This window comes from Euprymna scolopes, chromosome 16, assembly GCF_053919585.1.
Source record: "Euprymna scolopes isolate OS-2025 chromosome 16, ASM5391958v1, whole genome shotgun sequence".
Taxonomy (NCBI): domain Eukaryota; kingdom Metazoa; phylum Mollusca; class Cephalopoda; order Sepiida; family Sepiolidae; genus Euprymna; species Euprymna scolopes.
In genome coordinates this window covers 29,365,860-29,391,311 of record NC_136497.1, presented here as the reverse complement: position 1 = coordinate 29,391,311, position 25,452 = coordinate 29,365,860, and the positions used below count along the sequence as shown (strand labels likewise).

At 36.3% G+C, this 25,452-nt stretch overlaps 1 protein-coding gene and 1 long non-coding RNA gene across 2 annotated transcripts in view; one reads left to right on the top strand and one right to left on the bottom strand.

Moving 5' to 3' along the window:
- Positions 1–1,348: 1,348 nt before the first annotated feature.
- On the bottom strand, positions 1,349–7,415 carry LOC145295913 (uncharacterized). The gene is made up of 2 exons (XR_013869905.1): positions 7,261–7,415; positions 1,349–1,745 (listed from the first exon to the last, which is right to left on the bottom strand). It is a non-coding gene; the product is annotated as an uncharacterized LOC145295913 (long non-coding RNA).
- Positions 7,416–8,192: 777 nt separating this feature from the next.
- Positions 8,193–25,452, top strand: part of LOC145295912 (sorting nexin-19-like) — a 188,529-nt gene continuing 171,269 nt past the window's right edge. Inside the window, exon 1 of the mRNA XM_080141683.1 lies at positions 8,193–10,866. Within this exon, the coding sequence (XP_079997809.1) occupies positions 8,602–10,866 (2,265 nt within the window). The 5' untranslated portion in view covers positions 8,193–8,601. The remainder of the gene's footprint in view (positions 10,867–25,452) is intronic.

Here is a 25,452-nt window from a genome sequence, read left to right as displayed (position 1 = left end):
CTCCCCTTCTGGTGCCGTGTTCCCAGCTGGAGCCTTGGTGGGTACTATCAAGGGTGTCTCTCCTTCCAGCTTGATTTTGTTACCACTGGCCGGAGAGTCACCCCTTTCCCGTATTTGGTCCTCTTGGGGAGTGTTGGGGGGCCAATCACTGTCTTCCCCGCCGAATAGTGAGCAGATGGAGGCTATTACGTCTTCATTTAGCTCCTCGGTTTGGTCCGCGGTGCTGTTTTCCTCCTTTTCTGTTGGGGAGTCGCCCTTTAGGGGAGCGGGGGATGGGTTCCCCGGTCTTCCTCCCTTGGTTCTGCCGTCCTGGGGTGCAGCTGGTTGGCTGGGTTCTGCACTTTCCCCAGCTAGTGACTTAACGGCAGCTTTTTCCGCTGGGTTGCCCTCGTGGGGAGCGGTTGCAGGTGCTTTTCGGGGGGTCGCCGCGGGTTGCGGCCCTACCCTCCCGCTTTCTTCCAAGGTCGCCGTGCGCCGGGGCCCTACCTTGTTTCCTGGCGCCGTCTTGCCGGGAGATGCATCAGCTCCCTCACATAGGGAGTCGTTAGCAGTTGAGATGCTACGCATTTGGGGTGACGTACCCCTCCTACCTGGCATCGTGGCGGTTGCACTGGCCGCTGACGCGGACCAAAGTGTAGTGGGGGAAAAGAAAACCCAGGGGAATGGAGGGGGAGGAGGGGGAGGAGCGGACTTTGAAGAAATTAGAGTTTTTGACTTCCCCTCACGGGGATGTCGGGTTAGCAGCTCAGATCCCCCCGCCAGGGGGGAGAGCAGAGAAGAAAGACGCAGTGGGTGCTAGCGGGTCAGAGTGCCGCGTCGCAATTAAGAGAGAGAGGGGATAGGCATCCCTGCCCACAGAGGGGAGCAGAAACGAAGCACCCGCCCTACCCCACGTCACCCTACCCACTAACTTACCCCAACGGAAGCGAGAAAGAGAACCCTGTCTGCTCGATCCACTGGGAGAGCAGCGAAGATAGACAAAGTTTGGGCCTGGCAGGTCAGAGTGCTGCTCAGGCAATTAAGGGTTGAGAAATTAGACCATCCCAGTCTCGAGAAGTGAGACCGAAACGAAGAAAAAACAACATGCAAAAACAACAAATGAAAAAAGAAGGTCTCAACTACCAGCGATAGTGGTGTTGGTCCCGAGATTCCAGTCTCCCAAAAGAGGGGATCGGTTTCCGGGTCCAAGCTCCCACAAATGTGGAGTCGGTCCTCTAGGTCCTGACTCCCCAAAGGAGGGTGTCGGTCCTTGCTAACAAAGGTTAGTAAGAATAAACACCTTAACCTAGCCCGAAAGCCCGGTGGTGGGTCAAGTTTAGTAACTGAGAGAACAGATACTACACTTTGATCTTGTTTATATATTTTATTGAGAAAGAAAAAATTGAACATAAAAAACGTACAAAAAATTCAATTCAACAAAATTAGGCACAAGGCCCTACAAGAAATTGGGAGGGGGAGGGTACAGGGTCTTTTTGACTATGTAACAGATGAGACTTTGAAGTCTTACTCTTGACTGGCAACATTTACCAAAATACCTCAATCACTCTGTGGATCCTAATCTAACTAATAACCCCAGCGTTCAATGTAAAATTTAACTATGTACAATCTTGACCAAAAGGCCAAGCAGAGTCCGATACTTTATTGGTTGTAGCAGCATATGAGAATACATGTTAACTGCAACAGTCGACTGTACAGGTTGATCAAAAGTATCTCTGTTATGTTGCAAAGTGTAACATGTTCTTTTACTGAAAAGAGAAAAAATTGTTCTTAAACATTTAACTTCAACATGTACAAGTAACATTATAAAAAGAGTTATTTTCGAAAAGTATAACAAAGTCTTGCATAATCTTTTTTGGACAATGAACATCTCTACTAGAACGTGAGTGGAAATACATTTGGAGATTCCATATCACTTTGTTTGTGTGTTTTTTTTTTTACAAGGGCGTCACGACTTATAAAGGCCTAAAGGCCACTCGAGGATAAGGGTTAATGAGTGTACGATGATCACTGAGACAACAGCATAGTGATCATTAGTGGTAGAATTGACTATTCAAGAGGACAGCTTAACAAGAACTTGTTTACATTGGACTTGAAGATGCCAAAAAGCAGGATAGCCGAACAGAATTCCACAGACATGCAGTTCTAGGAAAAAAAACTTTGTTCATGGAATTTGTGTTTGAATTTAGGCACAGACAGAGAATGGGAGAAATTGTTGATAGTGGTTGTAGCTAGACGAGTACTTTTTGTGAAAGTTTGGCAGAGAGGAACCATAGATTGAAGCTTAGACAAGCACTTAACATGTTCAAGAAATATTGTGATTGTAACATTGTGTTTCTGGGTGTTGCTGTGTAAAAATGTTTGTTTAAATCCGTCAACCGATACAATATGTTTGGTTCTGCCAACATCCAGAGTAAAACTTCTCATTACATTTTAGCACATGATATGAACTAAAATAAGGTTGAGTGAATAAGGGTTCAACCTTATCATTTCTTACAAGCACATAAGTTCATAATGCAACGATGTGATGGCAAGTGTTCATAGGTGAAGCACTATTGAAGTAGCATCTAAATCTGTTAATGTGGTGCTCTATATCCACTACAGATGAATTTGAAAGGTTAAACAAATGCCAGGTAATGCAAGTGATGTACCATACAGCAGTTTTACTGAGGAGTGTCTGAAATCTTAATTTTAATAGCAACCAAAGAGAACAATGGATACATACATCATCCAGCATTGGGGATTAGAGGCTGCATGCAATGAAACTTTTAATTGTTGATTAAAGCACCGAATCATTCCACTGGATTGGTTGGTTGGTTGTTTTTGTTTTACGGCATATCAACCCTTTTCGGGTTATTTAATGCCGAATCCAAAGATTTTGAAGAAAAACTTTTTTAATAGAATATATTTGTTGTTTTCACGTCGGTGTCTATTTAACCCATAGTTAGGACCCTAACAGGTACTACCACTCTGGGTCAGAGTGGACCTGGGAGCAATGGTAATTAAAGGGTGGCTCCACACTCCCCAAATCCCACAAGCTGGGACCTCACCACTGGATATAGTTTAAGGTCATATCCAGGACCCCCATTGAGGGACTTTTACCCTCTGCAGGGGGGCAGTCGGCGTATTTTAATGCCCCACTGACAGGGCCCATTCCACTGGAAGCTGGGTGATAACTAGTCATACTAGCACATCTAATACCAAGTGTTTTGAATAGTTCTTGGAATAGGCAGGATTTAAATTGCCTGCTGTGATTAGGGGTAATTGTTGCTGAGACATCATATTGTAAAATTAAACCCGATAAAAGAGCGTATGCTACAGTTTTAGCAAAAATATCGCTCAGTGGGATAGCTTCAGGCTATTGTGAAAAACAATTGATACTGGTCAGTAAATAAAAGTAGCCTTTGTTGACCGGTCAGGTTTCAACCAAGTTCATGTGTAATGTGGTTGAATCTCTTGTATACATCTGTGTATCTTTGACTTGTGTCAGGATAGACAGGAACGAATCCAAGCAGTGATTTTGCATCTCATATTCAGCAAGAACAACGCACAAAGAAACGACTCCTGCAAGCTTTGGTATTTTCAATAGCAACATACAGAGCGGAATGTTGAGTCTTGAAGAAAGTCGACAAGAGGAAAATTGCTGTTTTTAAATTGTGGTGCTACCGTAGACTTCTTCGTGTAAGCTGGGTCGACAAACATACAAACGGATGGGTTCTGGAGAAGATTGGACCATGCCGAAGACTGCTGAACAACATTAATGACAGAAAATGGCGATCTTTGGGGGATGTGGCCAGAACTGACGGCCTAACAAAAGATTTGCTCTTTGGTACAACCCCTGGCAAAAGAGGATGTGGAAGACCAAAAACAAGAATGTCAAACAACGTGAAGGTCATTGTAGACATTAGCATGGCTGAGTTGCTTAGAATGGCATGGAATCGGAGTAAATGGCAACGATTCATGAAGAGTGTCACGACTTATCTGTAATGACCAAAGAGAGAGAGAGAGAGAGAGAGAGAGATAGAGAGAGAGAGAGAGCAAGAGAAAGAGTCAGCAAGAAGAATCTAGCTGAAATGAGTTTCATTGCAGCAAACACTCCGTTGTAAGCCAGTCCATGCAAGGAAGAAAATACAGTCCTTTGATGAGTCTCAGGAATTAAGGGTTAGACGAATTCAGATATTTTTTAATACAAGATGCATTCATCCGGATATACTGGAATAATCAACAAATTGTGGAGGTGACAAATTCAAATCTTCCAAAGATGGTTCGTCCAAATTCATTTGACAAATGTTAAATATTCTTCAGTGAAAAAAAAAAAACAAAATTAATGGGAAGATGAGATAATGAACCTGCAGCAGTGTTTAAGAAACTGCATGTTGCTGAAAAACTGGGAAATGAAGTCCAATTGCCTGGCTTTCCAAGGGGAGTATTTGTTCGTCTTCACACACAGTGCAAAAGTAAATGGATGATTATTAATATAAATGGAAAATTTCTGACCTTCCAACGTGTGTGGCAAGAATGTTTAATAGCTAAGTAAATAGTCACATGCAAAAGAGCTATAACAAATTTCTGTGGGTATCAATGAGAAAAGTATGATAAAGGCTAATTCTGCCCTGCAGCTGCTGATGTTGCTGTAAAACTACACTAAGATGCATTCATAACAATAGACAAGCATCAAATATGAGATGTGATAGTAAATATATATATCTGCAATATTTTCGCTTCACGAAAGGCTTAAAGTTGGTAGTCATCAAGTGAAATAGATTCATCTTCACTAGATTGATTAAAGGCGTGAGTATATTTGCACAGTATGGGGTGAATCGTCTGTGCATTTACAGTAATTGACAAAGTGGACTTGGTGAATTCAGATGAAACTCGGATTTAACCCTTTTAGGAAGTGATGAAATACTTTCCAAGCTTATTATATGACCTAATTCTATAAGACTTGTAGCACCAAAGATACATTTAACAGGATCTATCCTGATATGTTAAAGCTGCAAGTATTCAAAAAGAATACAATGTTTTAAAGGTTCCTCTAGTGAGGAGCTAACTATCAGAATGTCATCTATATAATCGCACCTATAAAACTCACTATATCTGTCTGTCCGTCTGTCTGTCTGTCTGTCTGTCTGTCTGCCTCCATTTTGTTCAAATTGCACCTCCTCCAAAACCATAGATGAGCAGAACGGTGCGAGATAGCTCAAATGATTGCATTTTCTCAGGCCATTCTTTTATGGGTTTTCTGTCAGTTAAAATAGTTTTCAAGGTGTCAAAATTGAAAAAAAATCAGAACTTGCTTAGCATGAGTCAACTAAAATTACTCTTACATGCCTGCACAAATCGTTATACATTTTGTACATGTTAGTTTATTTTGATGACTTCATATCCAATTGACGATGGTCCTGTAGTAACGTCACCAACTTTTAATACTACAGTTTTGCTATTGGTTTAGGTTTCAATTCTAGCTGATGGCATTCAAATTATAATTTTTTTTTACTTTTGAGATCACGACTATACATTGGATACTTGACTCGATAATAATATATACGATATCTGGATAAATTAAAATATCATATTTAAGCATTTTTACTATCAGACAATGTCTGGTGACTATCGAGTTTTGAAATATAAGCTGCATCTATTTATATATATATATATCACTGAAATAGAAATGAATTCCTGAAAAATATTGTTTGATCATGAAAACTTATTTTCCTTATGGGAGAAACAAAAACAGAACTTCAACGCCATTTGTTCTCAACTCGAAAGAATTTCTATGCCTCAAATAGGAATTAATTCCTGCAAAACATATCGTTTGAACACGAAACACTTTATTTTCACAATCCATAAGATTTTCCAATTTTGTTTAGAAAACTTCTTAAGCAAGATTCTTTATAAGTTAATTGTACAAAAATCTACATATATTTATTTTTATTATGGAAATGGTCGAAGCAGTTTACGATTTGAAAGCCATATCTTTTGAAGGGGAAGGCGTCAAATATTTTTTAAGGAGCTAAAATATCTTAATAAACATATAAAAATATTTTACTTACATAAATTAAAGTAACACATTAATAATAAATGCAATTGTAGGATTCGAGGAATCACCAATTTTTAAGGGTGTGAGTCGGTGTCCACCAATTCATAATTGGGATTTATCAATTTTTAGTTTTTAAGTTGCAGGTGCTGAAATGTCTTGAAATCGAAGTTAGGAAGGTATCAGTGGGACCGTTAAAGGTAAATTTGGCGAGATTGCTGATTAATATAATGTTTTCAATGAAGCACATCATCACATACATAAATAAAAGTATAGAAATAACTCCAGAAAATAACGACACTTGACAAAGAACTCAAAATTACTGTATTAACATAAAATAAACAGCATTTATTTATGTGTCAAGAATATTGGGTTAAATTATTCCAACATAAGTGTTTTTTGTGTGGAGTGTTTGTAATGCAGGATTAGAAAGGTGTGAATTTTGTGAGAATAGCATGAGGTTTGAAATTACTGATTTTTCTGTCCAGAATCATGATTATGGACTGTTATCCTCTAAAATATAAGCGTGAAAGAATGGAAGCACGCGTTTGTGTTAATCTTGTACAGACAATAGTTTGAAATAAAATTGTTTAAAAATGAAGAATTAAATTTCTTGTTCAATGTGATAACTTTCCATGATGAGAATTTCATGTGCTTGGTATGCGAATTCAAGATGGGGGATTTTAACATCTCCCTTGTGACAGAGTGAATCTGGACATCCAGTTCTTGGAAAAACAAGAGAAAAACTGATTTGATTTTGCATGGCAAATCTTTATATAGAGATGTTCTTGAATGTTCCAGCCAGTTTGCTGTATCTCTACACGAGGAAAATAATATAGTTCCTTTGTTCCATGTGTGCGGGTGGTCGCATCACGACGTTGTGTGCTTACGCATTCGTCATATATGTGGGCATTGGAAACGGTGATTGCTATGAAAGTTTTCCTGGCAGAGATTTGTTCCGGCCGCATGTAGCAGTAGCTACACAATGAAAGGTGTATATTTAAAAGTGATAATAAACTGAGATAATCGAACATGATCAAGTGATAGTGTAGCCAGATTGGATGTGGGTGTATAAAAATAATTAAGAAAATCAAATTTTATGACTACATTACAACCGACGATTTCGCAACGCCATCTAGAAAACAGTCTGAATATACAAGGGAGATAACACAAATTCACTTAAAAATGAGTTTCTTTGTAAAAATAAAACTACTTGATCAACTTACATGATTTATGGCGTACGATATCTTCTTTTCCTCACGGTTGCATGCATCACACAGATTTTTCTTTCTTCATTATTATTTTCTTTCCATAGAAATTCTGGACAAATGTCCCTTTTTCTTGATACTTGATAACTCTTGGAAATTTGGAAGCATTTAAACTGTCGAATAGAAAGTAATTTTTGTGTTAACAATACTAGCAAATCGTCATTGCTTAAAATATTTTATAAATAGAGATTAAAATATTATCATAATATGATAGTGATAGTTTGATAACAAGTTAGTTCAATGAATGATTTCGATGATTTCCTAAGCAAACATAACAATTATGAAAACAAGGTAAAATAATAATTTGCTAAAAAGTGGCAAAAAAGAAAAGAAAAAGTGAAACAAAAATTTAAAAGGATATAGTCACACACGCACGAGCGTGCGTGCGTGTGTGACTATATCCTTTCAAATTTTGTGTGTGTGTGTGTGTGTGTGTGTGTGTGTGTGTGTGCTATCTTTACGATTACTGTTTCCCCTTCACTTCCGGTTGCTCCGTTTTCATTGATTTTTTACGTTTTTTTTTTGTTTTAAAACATTTTTTTTTTTTTACAAAGGAGTCACCTCACCACCACTTATCAAAGTTCGGAGGCCACTCGGGAATAAGGGTTAGTGAGTGTAAAGTAGTCAATGTGGAAAAATTGTTTATTAAATTGTTAGGTGAAAGTACAAAATAGTTAAATGAAGCGCCCCCCCCAATATTAAGAGGTCCTTTTCTAAATAATAAAGTTACTGTTTAGGGAAACAAATATTTTGATATAGGAAGGGGTAACCGGAAGTGTAGTGGAAGCAGTAATCGTTAAGATAACTATATTTTTATTATCATTATTATTTTCACCCACGCGAATTTTTATTCCGTAATTCGCTTATTCCACGAATAGCGTCACGTGACCACATTAGCTTCTCACATGACATTTGCTGCAGACCATAACAACAATATGGCGTTTCGTTTGTGCAACCACTGCTGTGTGGGTCCGTAAAGCAAAAAGAAAGAGAAAAAGAAGGACGGAAAAGAAGAACCACAAAGTAAAAAACAAAGACAGAAAGAAACAAACAAAACATTATGTATAATAGTAAGAAGGAATAAGTTAAACTAAAAACACGGTCAGTTTTTCTTTCTTTTCCTTCCGACTAAAAAAAAAAAAAAACGTAAGACATCGTAATGTCAGCCTCAACTGGTCGGGATTTTTTCACGACATCACTAACAATAGATAGAGCAGCCTCCCAAAAAGGAATGACGACGATTATTATCATTTCTACTACGGAGACAAGAAAACCAGCATCATCATCTTCTTTTTCATTATGTGGATAAAAGAACTTGCTTGGGTATGTTTGTGCCGATCCCTGGCCTGCCTTAGACGGCTCGTCGTCGAAAAAAACGCCATGACAGTGTCTACTCTCTTTTTCGTCCTCCTGGCCGTACAGTTCGGCCACTGGGGGCTGTTGTTCTTCTATTTCGTCGTCGGTGTCGTCCCGGCAGTTGCCTTTTGCTTCTATGTTATCGGTAGCCAACAGTTATGGGACATAAACTACATAGCTGACCTGCTGCTTCTGTCAAAGTCAATTCTGGTGACAATGTTATGGGCCCTCGAGTCCCTCACCGCGCGTGACCACGATCGGCAGGATGACCAGGCCGATGGATTAATAAGAGACCATCAGACGCAAAACAGTACTGAAAACACCTCGAAATCTTTTTTAAACATAAACAACAGTAGTAGTAGTAGTAATAATAATACGCCGATAACATCAACAATAACAAATATGTCTGCTACTGTTCCTAATGCAATCGAGAAACCCACTTCTCTTAATCCATTTCCTGTTATGGCTGATCAAATGTCGGGTGGCGATATCTTTCCCCGATCGTCGCCTCTCTCTCCGTGTTCGCCGAAAATGTTGACCCCTGACACTCCCATGTCCTGCAGTCGTGAGATCGAATGTGAGGTGGAGAAGTACGTGAACCTCATCACCCGCGACTTTGTGCAGTCGTGGTACAAGATAGTGTGCGTCGAACCGGATATTGTCGAAGAGATCCACGACAAGATCCACGCGATAATGACGGATCTATACCGGCGAGTGCGCAATGTGAATCGGCGGTCTGTGTTTGTGGAGACGATCCTGATGTACCGTGAACAGCTGACCAAGTTCCAGGCGGCGGTAGCCACCCACAAAATGCAGATGACTAACAGTAGGACAAACCGAAAACCGAGCCTACCTTCACTTTCTCTCGAAGATGTTTTCAATTTGAAATATACGCAGCACCCGGCCGCTAAGGACCGGGACGCCTCGATTGATTACATTAAAACACTGTTTGAAATTATAATAAACACTATGCACGTCTTTCCGAAGGAGTTTAAAAATGTCATCTCAATGAAGGAAATGTTGGTTGAAATTCTTACCATGCAGGTGGCTATGCCATTCTTGGATATGCTCGAAGATCCGGATTTTTTGCATGAAAGTCTGATTCTTCTTTTGTCTGAAACACCTGTGGATTTTACCAATTTAATTCCGAGTGACGATGCACAATCGTCTCCAGATACGATACCGCCTACCTCTATGAATGTTAATATTAAAGTTTTACCTGAAAGTTCTAACATGGAAGATCCCACCGCAAATTTAAATGAGACTGATATCGACGAGGTGGGTATAGATGCGATCGACTGTAATAATTTACAAAGAAAATGTTTTCAAAAGGACCACTTACTACACCAATCTAAACAACATTCCAAATATACTTGCCCGGATTATATGATAGAAGAGAACTATAGTGCCCGTGAATGTACAAATAACGCTTTTATTCCAGACGAACGCTCGGGTGAAGAGAGTGATATATCGTCCTGCACATCGTCGTCTGTACAGCCTTATAATAGTTTATATTTTAACAAGGAAAACCAAAAATTTTATGGTCACGGCTGCAAAACGCCTACGTTGTCCTCTGACACCGCAAGCGGTTTGACCATCAGTGACGACGATTCTGAGGGTTCGTACAGCCGCAGAAGTTCACTGGATGAAAGAGAACGCCAAAGGTCAATGTCAGCCGGCAAAGTTGCCGACCTCGAAGAAAGTTTACGCAATTACTGTGATAAGAAGTCCAACCAGAAACTGGGGACAAGGTCCGAAAGTGTTCCGCACTCGACAAGCTGTGATAGCAATATGAGCCTCTTACAGAACAGAAAAAATAGCAGGACTTTCGCCCTGAATTTAGATGGCATAGCACCAAATTCTACAAACAATGCCATTTGCAATGGGGGGACACAAAAGAAAAACGATAGCAGCATGCCCGAACTACGCAATAGCTTTGTTCGGAATACGTGCCCCATTTTGAGGACCAATGAATCAGTGCCAAGACTGAGTCCGAATGAGGGTCGCTATTCATTGTATCGGTTCGACAATTACAATGCCGAAGGTCTGAACAGTCCTGACAGTGAGTCGGATGTTATAAGCGATGAGGCTACGGTCAGTGATAAAAAATATTATCCCACGTGTTTGTTTCAGGATATATGCGTTGTCGATACAGAAACTAGAAAAGAAAGTCGCTGTAATGGAGTTTATACGCTTTATCAAATCCAGGTTTGTCAGAGTTTTTCTTTTTGTTTATTTTTGTTTTGTTGGATGCAATTAACCTTTTTCTTCGATAGATTTGATACCAGATTTAAATTAGCAATTTTGCAATGGGCATAGTCGTAGGCTGTGGAATCGGCTATGCCGAATTGAACTCCTATCACATCTATTGTATGCACAAATATCGTTTAAAAAATTACTAACCCCCAATTTCCTCCCAGCTATAGATAAAATAGCAAGGGCCCAATACATAGTGGAAAAAGTATTTGCTAAAATTCAGTTGTAAGTTACACTCTTCTGAAGGTTAAAGGTTCAATCCCCAGTGTGAGCAAAACTATAATTGCGAATTAGTCATGACTGACAGTGAGGGTATGCTACCCCCGAGGATTAAATAAATGGTTCCATTCGAAATTCCATCTAGATTCCCGAATTTGACAAAATGATTCCCGAATTTGACAAGGTACACCTGAAGATCAGCGGTCACATCGACTGAAACGTTGTGAAAATAACACTCAAGATGAGAACAGTAGTATGAATAATCCAAATAATACGAAAATGGCAATTTATATTCAATTAATCGTATACATTGCATAGTCTCAAATAGATATTATTTTTGGCATTAAATAATGCAAAAAGAGTTTATATGTTGTATGCCATACAAACCAAGGAATCCTTTGAAAAACGCCTCTGGAAAGTAGAATATATAGGATAGGGCATGATTTCCCAACCAAATTCTCCAAGGAGATCTTTGGTTTGTATTATTGTGTGACAATGAGCATTATTTTGATGAAGAATAACTTCCTTTCTGTTGACTAAATAAGGTCATTTTCGAATCAACATGAGCAAGAATATTGCCAAAACATTCAGCTTCAGCCTGTCCCATGGACGAAATGTAGCATCCCTCTGTCTGTTCTACAAGTACTTTAACGGTGAATACTCTGACGAACTGCAAGCACTTGTACCCCCTCGGCGTAAGTACCCTTGACAAACCCAAAAAACAGCAAAATCCCACCCCTTCACAGTTGAGATCCCTAGATATAAGAGAACCTTCTACTCCAGTAGTTTCTTCTTCTGAACCGCTAGACTTTGGAATTCACTTCCGGGTTCCTGCTTACTGGCATGCAGAAGTTCAAGTGTAACGTGAACCGACATCTTGCTGCCCAACTTCCCACATAGTACCCCTGTAGCTTATGTCCCTGATAGTAGCCCCTTACATCAAAGTGGCAATGTACCTTGTTTGGGGTGAAAATGTAAAAAAAAAAATTTAAAAAAAAATATGAATGATACTTTAATAATCTGAAAAAAAAAATTATAAATTAATCATGTAATAACAATATGTAATAACAATATGTAATAACAATAAGTAATAACAATATGTAATAACAATATGGATAAAATAAATCGCAATTGTTTAAAATGGCTTATTTACTAACTGACAAAAACTGCACCAACTTAATATCAAATGTTTTATTTGAAAATACTTTTTAATCAGGGTTTCAACCATTGCTTATTATGTACGGCACAATCACATTGACACACCAGTTCTCGCCAGATAACTGAAGTTAAGCAATGTTGAGCCTGGTTAGTACCAGATGGGAAGGATAGGCACTGTATGTACCTTCTGGCAAGGTTGGGCGTGGGGCCAGCACCCTCACCCCGAAAAAGAACATCTACAAAGTTGTGGATGGTCTATGCCCTTCCAGGGGTTCAAGGCTATGGATTATCCATTAGTCAGTCACGTTTCAGTTTGAAATAAAATTGGAATCTTTTAATAAACAGATTGAATGGACACATTTTATGTGAGCGGTCAAGCCTGTTTGTCAAGGCTCAGTCTGAAATAGCAATTTCGTCAGTTTGTCCTACTGAAGTTAAAAATATAGAGTGACTACTCAAAAATGTCACCCATAAATAAAATTCACATTCATTTACGTAATCCAATCATATTTTGTATAAACTTCAATATATACTTGTCCACCCAGATTAAATCATGAATATGCATCACTCTTTGCCTGGTGTTACTAGATCAAGCTGTCTAAAGATATCAGCTTCCTGATTTAAATGCACTAAATATTGATGTAATTTTTTTTTCCTTTGTAAAAAGAAAGAAAGAAAAAACAATAAAACACCATGGTAAATACAGTTCTGAATTTTTTTAGATGAGATATGTATTGTTTTGATTGTTTGGGTTTGGACAATTATTCTCATCTTTTCCTTAATTGGAAAAAAAAAAAAAAAAAAAAAATGGAGTTTACACTTGACGGCAGTCGCAGGGCTCATCGACCGAAACGTTGTGCTAATGACACCCAAGATGAGAATGATCGTCGGATTAATCAAAACAATACAAACAACCATGGTAAATAGTTAAAAATATAAACAACTTGAGGCATAAAATTGTTACCAAAATAGCTGAACCCAAAAAGGTTTGATATACTATGCAGCAAGCAAACCAAACCAAACCAAGCCAAACCTCATGAATAAATATTTGAACATATAAAGAACTTGAAGCATAAAACTTTTTGGTACTTCTTGCAGTTTAAATTCCGTTTTCCGTGAGTCTCGCTCGCCAATGCCCAGCGAACGACGAAAAGTGCCAGATTATACCAAATGAGTAAAAAGACACGTGAGCAAGCAGATGGTAAAAAATTAGAAAAAGAAAGGAAAGGGGTATTTTTTATGACCTAACCCAGCGTACCCAACCTCCCCATGTTAAGAACGGCTTTCGGAATAACCCCCCCCCCCCAACTTCGAAAGCCGTTTTTAACATGGGGAGGTTGGGGGTGTCTATTCCGAAAGACGTTCTTAACATGGAGAGGTTGAGGATGTTTATACTACGCTGGGTAAGGTCGTAAAAAAGTACCCTTTTAAAGGCCGTTTAAATGTATTAGGCAAAAGAGAGTTGCCAATCTGAACTGTCATCTAAGCTTCAACCTCTGTCCCATCGATGAAATATTGCATCCCTCTGCTTGTTTTACAAGTGTTTTAATGGTGGATGCTCCGACGAACTACAAGCCCTTGTATCCCCTCGACGTAAATACTCCCGCCAAACCTGACAAGCAGCAAAGTCCCACCCCTACACAGTAGAGATCCCTAGATGTAAGAAAGTCTTCTACTTTAATACTTTCTTCCCCCAAACTACTAGACTCTGCAATTCCCTTCTGGGTTCCTGCTTCCCCAACTGTACTGACATGCAGAAGTTCAAGTGTAATGTGAACAGACATCTTGCTGCTCAACTCCCTACATAGTATCTCTGCAACATATGTCCCTGATAGTACTCCTCTACATGAAAGTGGCACTGTACCTTGTTTGAGGTGAAAATTTAAAAAAAAAAAAAAAAAAAAAAAGTAGATTTTCATTTTTCTAAAGTTAAATGACGCTAGGTTACGTTGTAAAAAAAAAAATACCAAAATAACTTTTCACATACAAACGAAATAAAAAAAATATATTTATTCACGAATTCAAAGAAACAAAGCTCGGGGTTGTATTACTGTACACATAGATTCGAAAAAGTTGTCAAAAAACAAATATATAACAAATAAATGTTATCAAAGGCAAGATAAGTTACTTTTCTGCCAAACTGGATATATTCTTTGTGCTTTTATTCAATGTAACATATTTATTCAGCTCGAAAAACATACAGTGTTTACCGATGTATTCGAAAATTCAAGATGGCGTCTCACACCCTCTTTAACACCGTAAGTTTGGGAAAAGGTGTTATAAATAAAAAACTATACAAAATACTATTAAAACCCCGCCAAATATATGTCAACCTATGTCACGGTAATATATATTGAGCGAGTTTTTAACAGTATTTTATCCGGTTTTTTATTTATAACACCTTTTCCCAAACTTACCATGTTAAAGAGAGAATCAGACGCCATCTTGAATGTTCCAATACATCGGTAAACACTGTATGGTTTTCGAGCTGAATAAACATGTTACATTGAATAAAAACACGAAAAATATATCCAGTTTGGTAGAAAAGTAACTTATCTTGCCTTTGATAACATTTATTTGTTATATATTTGTTTTTTGACAACTTTTTGAATCTATGTGTACAGTAATACAAACCTGCACCAACATTTTTGGTACTTATGTATTTTTGTATCGCGCTGAAATAATGTTATTATTTCGAAAGTCATTCTTAATATGGGGAGGGGAGGGTGTTTTGTAAGTATTCTGTGCTTCCACCTAAGAATTTAATAAAAAAAGATTTTGTGAAACTTGAATTAACCTGAAAAAACTATTTAAAAATAGCGACGTACCAAAAATGCATAAGCACTACTTTTTTTTTTCCAATTAAATAATATTGATATGCTGTAAAACAAACCAACCAAACCACCACTTTTTGTCTTACTGCCATTCAGTGATATGTGGGAACACTTTGATGTTCGTCCCATCAGTAGGTGTGATCCTGAATGGGCTTCAGGATTACCAGACCCCCATCTCTGGTTTTTATTTATGGATTATGCCAAAGATAATGCATATGAAAACAATCCCCAGATTATTCCTCAACTGAATGTAGCTATTGCAGTTAAAATACGGACAGTGCAAAACGAGGTGTGCATGTTTCTGGGTGTGTTTATCATTGAACGCTGATAAAACAAAGATTTTTGGACATTAATGACTGAAACTTGTTGAACAAGTTACACATAAACTCAAGTTTATTTGTACCAAATATGGTTGGATTGCAGAAAAGAAATTTTGCATGTATAATTCCATGGATGGCATTTTTAGGAGGGTTGTGGTGTAGCATAAACTGGAGAAATTGGATGCATCTTAAGATGGGTTTGAAATGTGTATTATTTGGATTATTCGAGCACTTGTTCTCATCTTAAATATTATTCTCAATGTTTCAGCCAATGCAACCTCCAACCTTCTTCAGGTGTATTTTGTTAAACTCTGGAATCGTTCTGTCCAACTCGGAAATCTGCATTGAGTTTGGAATAGAACGTTTTACTGGGTTTGTATGACAATCCACAGAGGTACGAAAAAGTTGTCAAAAAACAAATATATAACAATAAATGTTGAACGGTAGCACTCAATATTACTTGTTTTTCAAACCGAATAAACATTAAATAATAACACTAAAAACTTATTCAGTTAGGTAGAAAAGTTACTTATCTTGCCTTTGATTACATTATTTGTTATATATTTGACAACTTTTTCATACATCTGTAGATTGTTTTACAAATACAATAAAACCTGTTTTATTTAATCCACAAGGGTAGCATGCTCTTGTTCTGGCAGCCATGACTAGTTAGAAAGAAGTGTTAAGTAATTCGCAATTGTATTCTTAGTATCGCTTGCACTAAACCTTCAACCTCTAGAAGAGTGTTTCTTAGAACTGAATTACTTAGTACTTTATCCGTTACGCCACTGGTCTTTGTGGAAAATTCTAGCATGAATTTTGAAAGCCTTAAACCTATTCTTGATTTTAGATATGCAGTCTTATTATTATAACCATAAATTATGACTTATTAGCACAGATTACTATATGGGCTTAAATGTTGATGTAATTCAAATGATTTGTCCATTAAAAAAATCCTAAATTTAGTAGGTCCCGCACTATCAGCTAAGCTTCAACCTCTGTCATATCGCTGCAGTGTTGCCTGTTTTATATAAGTACTTTAGTGGAATGTGCTCTGATGAACTCATGGCACTTGTGCCCCCTTGACATACATATTCCGGACTAATAAGCAGCAAAATCCGACCCATTCACTGCTGAGGTCCCTAGATGCTGGAAAGTCTACTTTCTCTCTCTAAACCAATAGACTTTGGAATTCCCTCCCTCTTTCCTGCTGTACTAACATGGAAAAGTTAAAATGTAATGTGAACATCCATCTTGCTTACCACCTTATTTGAGGTGTAAAAGAGTAAAAAGAAAATTTAACCCCAACTTTTGTAAAACTCTGTTACTCAAGAATTTTTTGTATGACCAGTGGTTGAATTGTTTCCACTTTTTGGGTTATTGTCTTTAGCTTGAGGAATGCTTATTCGTGCTCTTTATGTCTGGAATCTTTTAATAGATAAAAAAAAAAGTGCAACCAAGTTTACTAAAGTGTTCAAATTAGGATAAAACAAAAAAAAAAGGAGTTTGGTTCATATTGTGTGGAAGTACCGAAACAACGTTTACAGAATACACTTTAAATCCAATATAAAACCAAGTTTCTTTTGTTAAACAATTTCTTTATGAAAAAAATTAAGGGATTCAGTTTGTTTGGTGAGGTTGTTAATTTTCACCAATTGTGAAATTCCGAATTGAATAGCGTAAATACTGAAACATTTTGGAAACCTATTCTTAAAAGATACCAAAAAAGTCAAGTTACAACAAAATTTTTTTAAATCACTCCCTCACAGATCATTCAGGGTAGCTGAGCAGACTTTATGTGAATTTACTGCATTGCGAATCGATGTGGCCCATCCATATTTGTCGATAACTTACTTCTAAGCATACCACACACAGTCACAATTGCATTGGTGAACAACAAAAGCACATGGTATTTTTTAATTTTTGAGATTAGAATCGATTATTCCTACTATTTAGATTTTTTGGACTACTATTCTCATCTTGAGTGTCATTTTCACAACATTTCAGTCAATGTAACTTCTGACCTTTTTCAGGTGTATCTTGTCAGACTTAGGAATCTTTCTGTCAAACTCAGGGAATATGCACAGAATTCTGAATGGAACCCTTTATTTAATCCATGGGATTAACATACTCTCGTTCCATTTGCCATGACTGAGTAGAAGTCCTAAGTAATTCACAATTGTAGTTTGAGTATCCAAGGACCTGTGACATAGTGGTTAAAGTACTTGGTAAAATTCAATTGTAAGTTGCACTCTTCAAAAAGTTGAAGGTTCAATCCTCAGTGTGGGCGACACTCAAAATACAAATGCAAATTACTTAGGACTTGTATTCAGTTATATTTCTGATGGAACGAGAGTATGCTTACCCTATGGATTAAATACAAGGTTCTGTTCAAAGTTATGTGCAGATTTCCGAGTTCAACAGAATGATTCCTGAGTTTGACAATATACACCTGAAGAAGATCGGAGGTTACAACCAAAACGTTGTGAAAATAACACTCAAGATAAGAACAGTAGTCCGAAAAATCCAAATAATATGAAAATCACATGGGCCAGTTACAATTTACAATCAACTTTGACTGTAACAAGTCAAGTTCACAGTTTATCTCTTTTCTTCTGATAATGGGGAATCAGGTTGACGAAGGCTATGACTAAACCACAGGATCTCTTAATCTGTGGATCTGGCATCTCGAGTATTATGGTGCTGGAGATGTGGTCAGTGATACGAAGCCTGAGGATGCTCAGAGACATCAATGATCAAACGTTTGAAGCTTCTTAAAGTTAGTAGTACGGAAAGGTTAGTTTTTCGAGCCATAGCATAGAATTGTGTGAATAAAGGACTGAATATTTGGCATTTGATAATCTTAAAGTTATCAATCCATGTTTTTCCTTCCTATTAAATCTACTATAGTATGTGGCCAAAATACAGGTGAAAAGAAAAATTGTATAATTTAATAAAAACCCATCCAGCTGTGGATTTTAAAAAGCTAGAAGTGTTCAACCTATATTACCTCTGCCAAATTTTGTGAGTCTGCTGGCACCATTTTGTTTTCAACACCTAAATCGCTACACAATGCAGTATCATCCCAATCTCTTTCAAAGAGGAAACTTTGCTGGTTCGGCCACACTGCATACTGCAAGCCAAAAGAGTTCATCTACGAAACAATAAATTCAGAACCACTCAAAGGTTGGTGAAGATGCCTGGGAGGCCAGCTGAAAATATGGTTACACCATGAAAGGTGACATCAAAGTTAGCTCTGATCCACAGGTTTATGGTGTTAATCGCTGGTCCCAGGATTGGCTATCCATCTCTATCTTGGATGCTGCAGACTGCTATGCATGGTCTGCATTCATGCGAGAGGTTCTTTATTTTACAGAAAGAGCCGGCTCAACCCATTCTGGATGAATGTCACCTCAAGTCAAGTCAAATCTATATGTAATAGAAATATAGAAATATTGTTTTGGCATACATACAAGTTTGGATGTTTATCTTCTGTTATTCTTATTCTATAATATAAAGATCAATTATTTGTGTGCATGTGTGTTTGTATGGCCAACTAAAAGTCAAAAACTATTAAACAAACACACACAAACTTGGCATATTTTTCATCAGTGATGACCTGGATGAATAATATCTGAAACTTAGAAATGATTATTCATTCTCTGAATTTATAATATATAAGAATCGATAGAAAATTGACTCTATAATAATCTATATGAAATCTGCATAAATTAAAATATTATATTTAAGCATATTTTATGACCAGGCTACGTCGGGCATCCCTGCTAGCTTAGATAAATACTTTTGCAGTTTTAACAAAAGAGCTACAATAATATCAGGGCATTTTCATTTACACTGAACATCCACAGAATACCAACATCAATATATTACATATGAAAGAGTCCACTGTGAAATTTCCACAGATCCCACTAATATGTATGTGTGTGTGTGTGTGTGTGTGTTAATTTGATTTTGTTATGTTTCCCCCATGAAAACTTGATTAATAATTTCACAATTATTAATCTTTCACCTTTTCTATTAATATAGCTCTAGGTAATTATACCTATTGAGTTTATCATATATCTGCAATATTCCGTGCACAGCATCTTTTAATTTAACTGAGGCCTTGCTTTTTTTAGACTCTAGTCCATTACTCTCTCTCTCTCTCTCTCTCTCTCTCTCTCTCTCTCTCTCTCTCATATATGTGTGTGTGTGTTACAAAAGATCAGAACAACATCGGTAACGTCGGTTTCAAATCCAAAGAAAGGGGAACAATATCTGGTCTCGTGTATGTTGGACTTTCTGAAGAGAGTCCAATATAGGCGACCAGATATTAGTCCCCTTTCTTTAGATTTTAAACCGACGATACCGATGTTTTTCTTATTATCTGTAACATAAATATAAAAATTAGATTCTTATGAAGTTTTTTTTTTTTTAATAATGGAGCACTCTGCCGGGGATCTCTCCCACTAAATTCACACACACATTAAATTATATGGTGTTGTTGGCTGAGGCAGGAAGATGCAGGCTTATTCATACAATCCCAAACAACGCGAGCTTTTCTAGCTCTTAGCATATTTAAAAAAGTTACGTTTTGACGTGAATTACCACAGACAAACGATAATATACATCTGACAATGCTACTAAGCAGCTGGTTGATTTTACTTACTATAAAGCCATTCTACTGATTGACAATAACATGTTTTGCGCACATAAAACAGATGGTCGTTTTATATACGTTCAGGAAATGCAATGAACATACAATTTCTCTAAAAAATGCAGACTACAATTTTGATTTTTAGATTTTTCTTCTTCCATTATTATTTTGGATATCACAAATATTATGTAATGGCGATTTCTAATGTTTGCCACCAACAATGAGACGATGATGTAATTCCAAAATCTTCATTGTTTTGTATAATCCCATGCAACAAGATGCTTAGATATGTCCACATTGTGTGGATAATATTTTCTTTATTAATAATTACTTAATTTTGTTTCTGCTATCTTTTGAAGTCTGGAATTTAAAATTTTTTGTTTATTTAAAAGAATTTAATTCATGTTTAACACGATGACATGACATTTGAGTGCTTATGCAGAATACGGACCGTGCTGAAATAACGTTATTACAGTGGAACCCGGATATAAGATATTTCGTCTAGGGTCTCTACAGCTATCTTATATCCGGGTTACACTGTACATTAACACAGGCTCTAATTTGGGACCAGAGAAAATCTCTCTTATCAGTTTTTCTTATATTCGAGTCTCTTATATCCAGGTTGCACTGTATTTAGAAACTCATTCTTAACATGGGCAGGGTAAAATAACTATTTTGTACTTTCACCTAATAATCAAAAATATACAAAAGATACCTTAAAAATAAACAAAAGATACCTTAAAAATTAAAATTAACTTGAAAACCCTGTCTAAAAAATAGTACAGGCTGTATTCTGCAAGAGTACCAACATTTGATAATATTTCTGAAATAATAAATTGTAAAAAAAAATTTTTTTTAAATATCCAATATTACTTTCCATCGTTTCTTCTGTATTTTTTTTCATATTTGAAAAAATTCAAAATTTTCAAATATATTATTTGGATTATTCAGACTACTATTATCATCTTGGTTTTTGTTGTTATAATGTTTTGGCCCATATAACCTATGAACTATTTACGGTCTAGGAGTCTATTTTGCCGAACTTGGAAACCTGCAAAGAATTTCGATTTGACCCTTTTATTTAATCTGCAGGGATTCATATAACATAGTAAAACACACACACACACACACACACACACACACACACACACACATAAAATAAGAACTCTACAGTAATCTAATATATAAACGGCTATATATCTGTCAGTCTGTCTCCGTGTTTTCAAACTCTATCTCCTCTAAAACTAAATGTCGCAGTGGCGCTAGGTGCCTCAAGTGATTGCTTTTCTTTTTACAGGCCATTTTTTATGGGTCTTTAGCCGGTCAAAATAGTTTTTAAGGGGTCAAAAATGGGTCGAAATTGAAAAAATCGTTAAACATTTTGTACATTTATCTTAGTTCATTTTAATTTTTTAATTTTTAATCAGTTTATATGTGTGTCACGTTGGTACAGTGGTAATGTCATGAGCTTTGAATGCTACAGTTTTGGTTTCAATTCCAGCTGATGGCACCTAAATACTTTTTTTCTTTTGAAATTCCGACTCTATAATAATATATACGAAATCTGGACAAATTAAAATATCAGATTTAAGTGTATTTTACACCCGGGAAAAGCCGGGCGCCCCTCCCCCCATCCATCACTAGGAAGTAATAACCAGATTAATAGTTTCAGAAATTCATACAAGAACTGTTCATATGGACTCATGACCTAACGGTTAAAAACATTGATTAACAATCAGTTCTAAATGACAAGCAATAATTAAGAATAACATAAATTAAGACTTTTATCCTGCCATGGTTGAAGGGATAAGAACAATCTACTTCCTTGAATTAAATGAAAGGGTTTCAAATCAAAATCCAGCACAAGTTCCCATAAAGAAATCTCAAGTTCAAGTGGAAATTCGAAAAAATGTATCTGAAAAAGGTCAGAGGTTACATCGTCCGAAATGTGATTATAACAACTAAGCTGGGCATAATAGTTTGAATAATACAAATAATAAATCCTCATCTACAAAAACTTGAAAATATGTTTGATTCATGTTTAACATCACATAATCAACCATCTGTCTTGAGTTGACATTGTTTCTGTTTGCCCAGGTGGAGACATGTTGTTGGGTTTAAAGAAAAATAATTCAAAATCTAGTCATGTTTACAATTAAAAAAAAAATTATTTTTGATCTCAATACATAATCGATTAATCTTTATAAATATAACAGTAGATGTATGTATGTGCAGTGATGTGCAGAAAAACTTTTCAGGGCATATGCTCAAGTGAAAAAAAAAAACGGTGTCTTTAATACATTCCTCTGAAAAGGGCACTTTTAAAAGAGGAGTTTGTTTTGTTGAACCAGCAGGCTGCCAAGTCGCCAATAATTGTTGATGGAAAAAAAAAAAACATTGAGGAAGTTGAAAGCTACATCTACTTGGGGAAGAAAATGACAAAAGATGGAGATCTCCTCCCTGAGATAAAAAGAAGGATAGCACAGATGGACAGGGTACGTAGCCAGACAACATAACAACGGATAGTCCATCAGGACAACAGAATGGACACCGCGTGAACATGAGAGACTAAAGGGAAGACCAAGAATGGGATGGAGAGACAACTTGATACAACACATGGGTCCCACATGGCAGCAGATAGCTTGGAACAGAGATAGATGGCTAAAATCCAGGGAGAGGTTCCTCATTGAGTGATAAAACCCTTATTGATTGATTGAAATATGAACATTCAATATAATTCTATACATAATGATTTTATTTTTTAAAACAATTCCAGCTGCAACTTACTTCATTATAAGTCGATAAAAATGCTGATATGTTCAATTTTGGTGGCAGAAATAAATTACCAAATGTCATAAACATTTGGTAATTTGAAAATTATATATCACAAAAACTATGAAAAGATCTGGAATATTGCATGCCTAATCAATACATATTGTAGGATGCTATATCCAAATGTCAGCTCTTTACACCATGTATTTAAATCAAAAAATGTAATAATTTTATGTAGTATTTTTCACTTCGTTTATCATGTAATTAAGTAAACATACTTGTTCAACATCAATTTGATTTTAATAAAAGTAAGAACTGCATGTTATCAACAATAGGTTTCTTCATAAAATTGGTATTTCTTTGCGATTCTGTTGAATTCTTCAGTTGGCACTAATCACATTGATCTATTTGAGGTGGTTTCCTCAGCTCTTCCCCAGTAAAACAAGTCAAGAAAAAAAACTTCAGTTGTCCTTCAATGCTTGTGGCACAAATCACGTGTTTTGTATTGTATATTAAATTGTTAGGTGAAAGTACAGACTCGTTAGAAAAACACCCTCTCCTACACATGTTAAGAAATGGGTTTCCAAAAAGTTCTCTGCATAAATACTATTGTTATTTTTTTTATTGTTTTAACATCTTTATTTTATTTTTATATTGGCTTTGTTCAAGTTAACGCTGTGACTGTTTACAAATTATTTATTCCTGGTGTGTGCAGACCATTCTGCTTTACGTTGAATGTGCAGAAAAAGTCCATTCTGATTAATGTTTACCAGTTTTAAAATAAGCAAACGAACTTGGCTATTTTTCAGAATAACAGAATATTTCTTATCTGGTAAACATTATTCAGAAAGGACTTTTTCGTGGCATATATGTGAAGCAGAATGATTCGCACAAACTGGAATTTTTTAATAAGAGATTCATTCATTTTTTTAATATGAGAATTTGTGACGCTATAAAATTCCTACCTTAACAACTTACTATTGGGGATTTGTTCAAGAAATTGCCCAGTTACTGAATCCATTTGAAGAAATCACAAAAGAAGAAAGTCACAGAACTTTAACCATATCAATGATAATACCTACAATTTTAACTTTCAAAAGCTGTCCGATCTAATTCTGATATTTCTGACTTTAGCGGAATCCTTACCACTGTTGAACAATTCAATGAATCAATGGAGACAAGATTTTTCATCCAATCTAAATGATAAAAACTTGTGTGTATCTATTTCCTAGACCCAAGATTCAAATTTAAATTTCAAAAGAATGACATGGAAAACAATAAGAATTGGATTCTACATCTACTTTCTATTGATGATAATGAAGCAGAATCATCAGGATACACTTCTTCAAACTCTATTGAGGGTCAAGAGAAACTGTATCTCTTTCAAGCCTGTTTAATGAATTAGCTTCGAATAAGTCTACAGTAATAAATCAAGGTAGAAGCTGAGTTAAACCTGGAGACTGCAACTACATCAGAAATACAAGCATCACAATCTAAACCCAAAAGGAGTAAATACCTTATTGTTAATTGCACAAAAGAACTTAGCCATTACGTAGCTTTACAACTACTTGCAAAAGATGATGCTCCATTTTAATAGTGGAAATAGACACAGGAAACCTTACTACTGCTGAGTAAACTAGCTTCAAAATGTTTAAGCGCACCACCTTCATCTTGGAGGGTGAGAGACTCTTTATTACAGATGGTAATGTGTATAAACCTATGAGGAACAGACTATATCCTTAGAATAGAGAAAATCTAAAGTTTCTACATTACAACTTAAAAGTATTCAACTTTAAATACTGAGGAGACTATGAAAGCAGAGGAGGCAGACAGTTAGAACAGAAGAGGAAAGTAGAGCAGCAGTAAGTGCAGAATTTCAGCTTATAGTTATTCACTTAAAGAATTACAATTTGTACTTTGTAATTGGTTTGTAATTTTTTTTCTTATCTAATTGTTTAATTATATTCATTTAAGTATTAGAAATTGTATTTTGTAATTTTATTTAATAAAGACAAAAAGATATAATAGTGGGAAGACACTTAAAAAATGTTAGTTAAATTAGCAGTTACTATGTTAATGTGTCGAATCATCTGATGAGTCACTTGGCAGTGAGGAAATGATTTAAATTTTATTGGAAATAGAAAAGTAAATAATCGACCGATTAATCGGCAAATTTGTCAATTACTGATTAATCGGCAAAGTGGCCAATTAGCCCAATTACCGATTACCTGCTGATTAATCAGTACACCCCAAATATATATATTTGAAATTTTTGCAGGGGTACAGAATTTAATAATGGCTAAATACAGACCAATCAACATAATGATTTAAAAAATGAAAATAAAGGTTAGCTAACCAAGTTTCGTTCTTCGCTCAACAGAGCTAAATCGAGAAAAATATGATTTAAAAAAAAGTCATGAATATGACGAGGGGAGGAAAAAGAAAATGAAAAATAAACGGGGGGGGGGGAATTACATAGAGACTAAATTAAGCCCTAAAAGATTTTCTTTTTGCTTGCAAAGAGAAGGTCTCAAAAACTTAATAAAAATCGTCTCTAGAATTTTTAAATGAAAGGGCG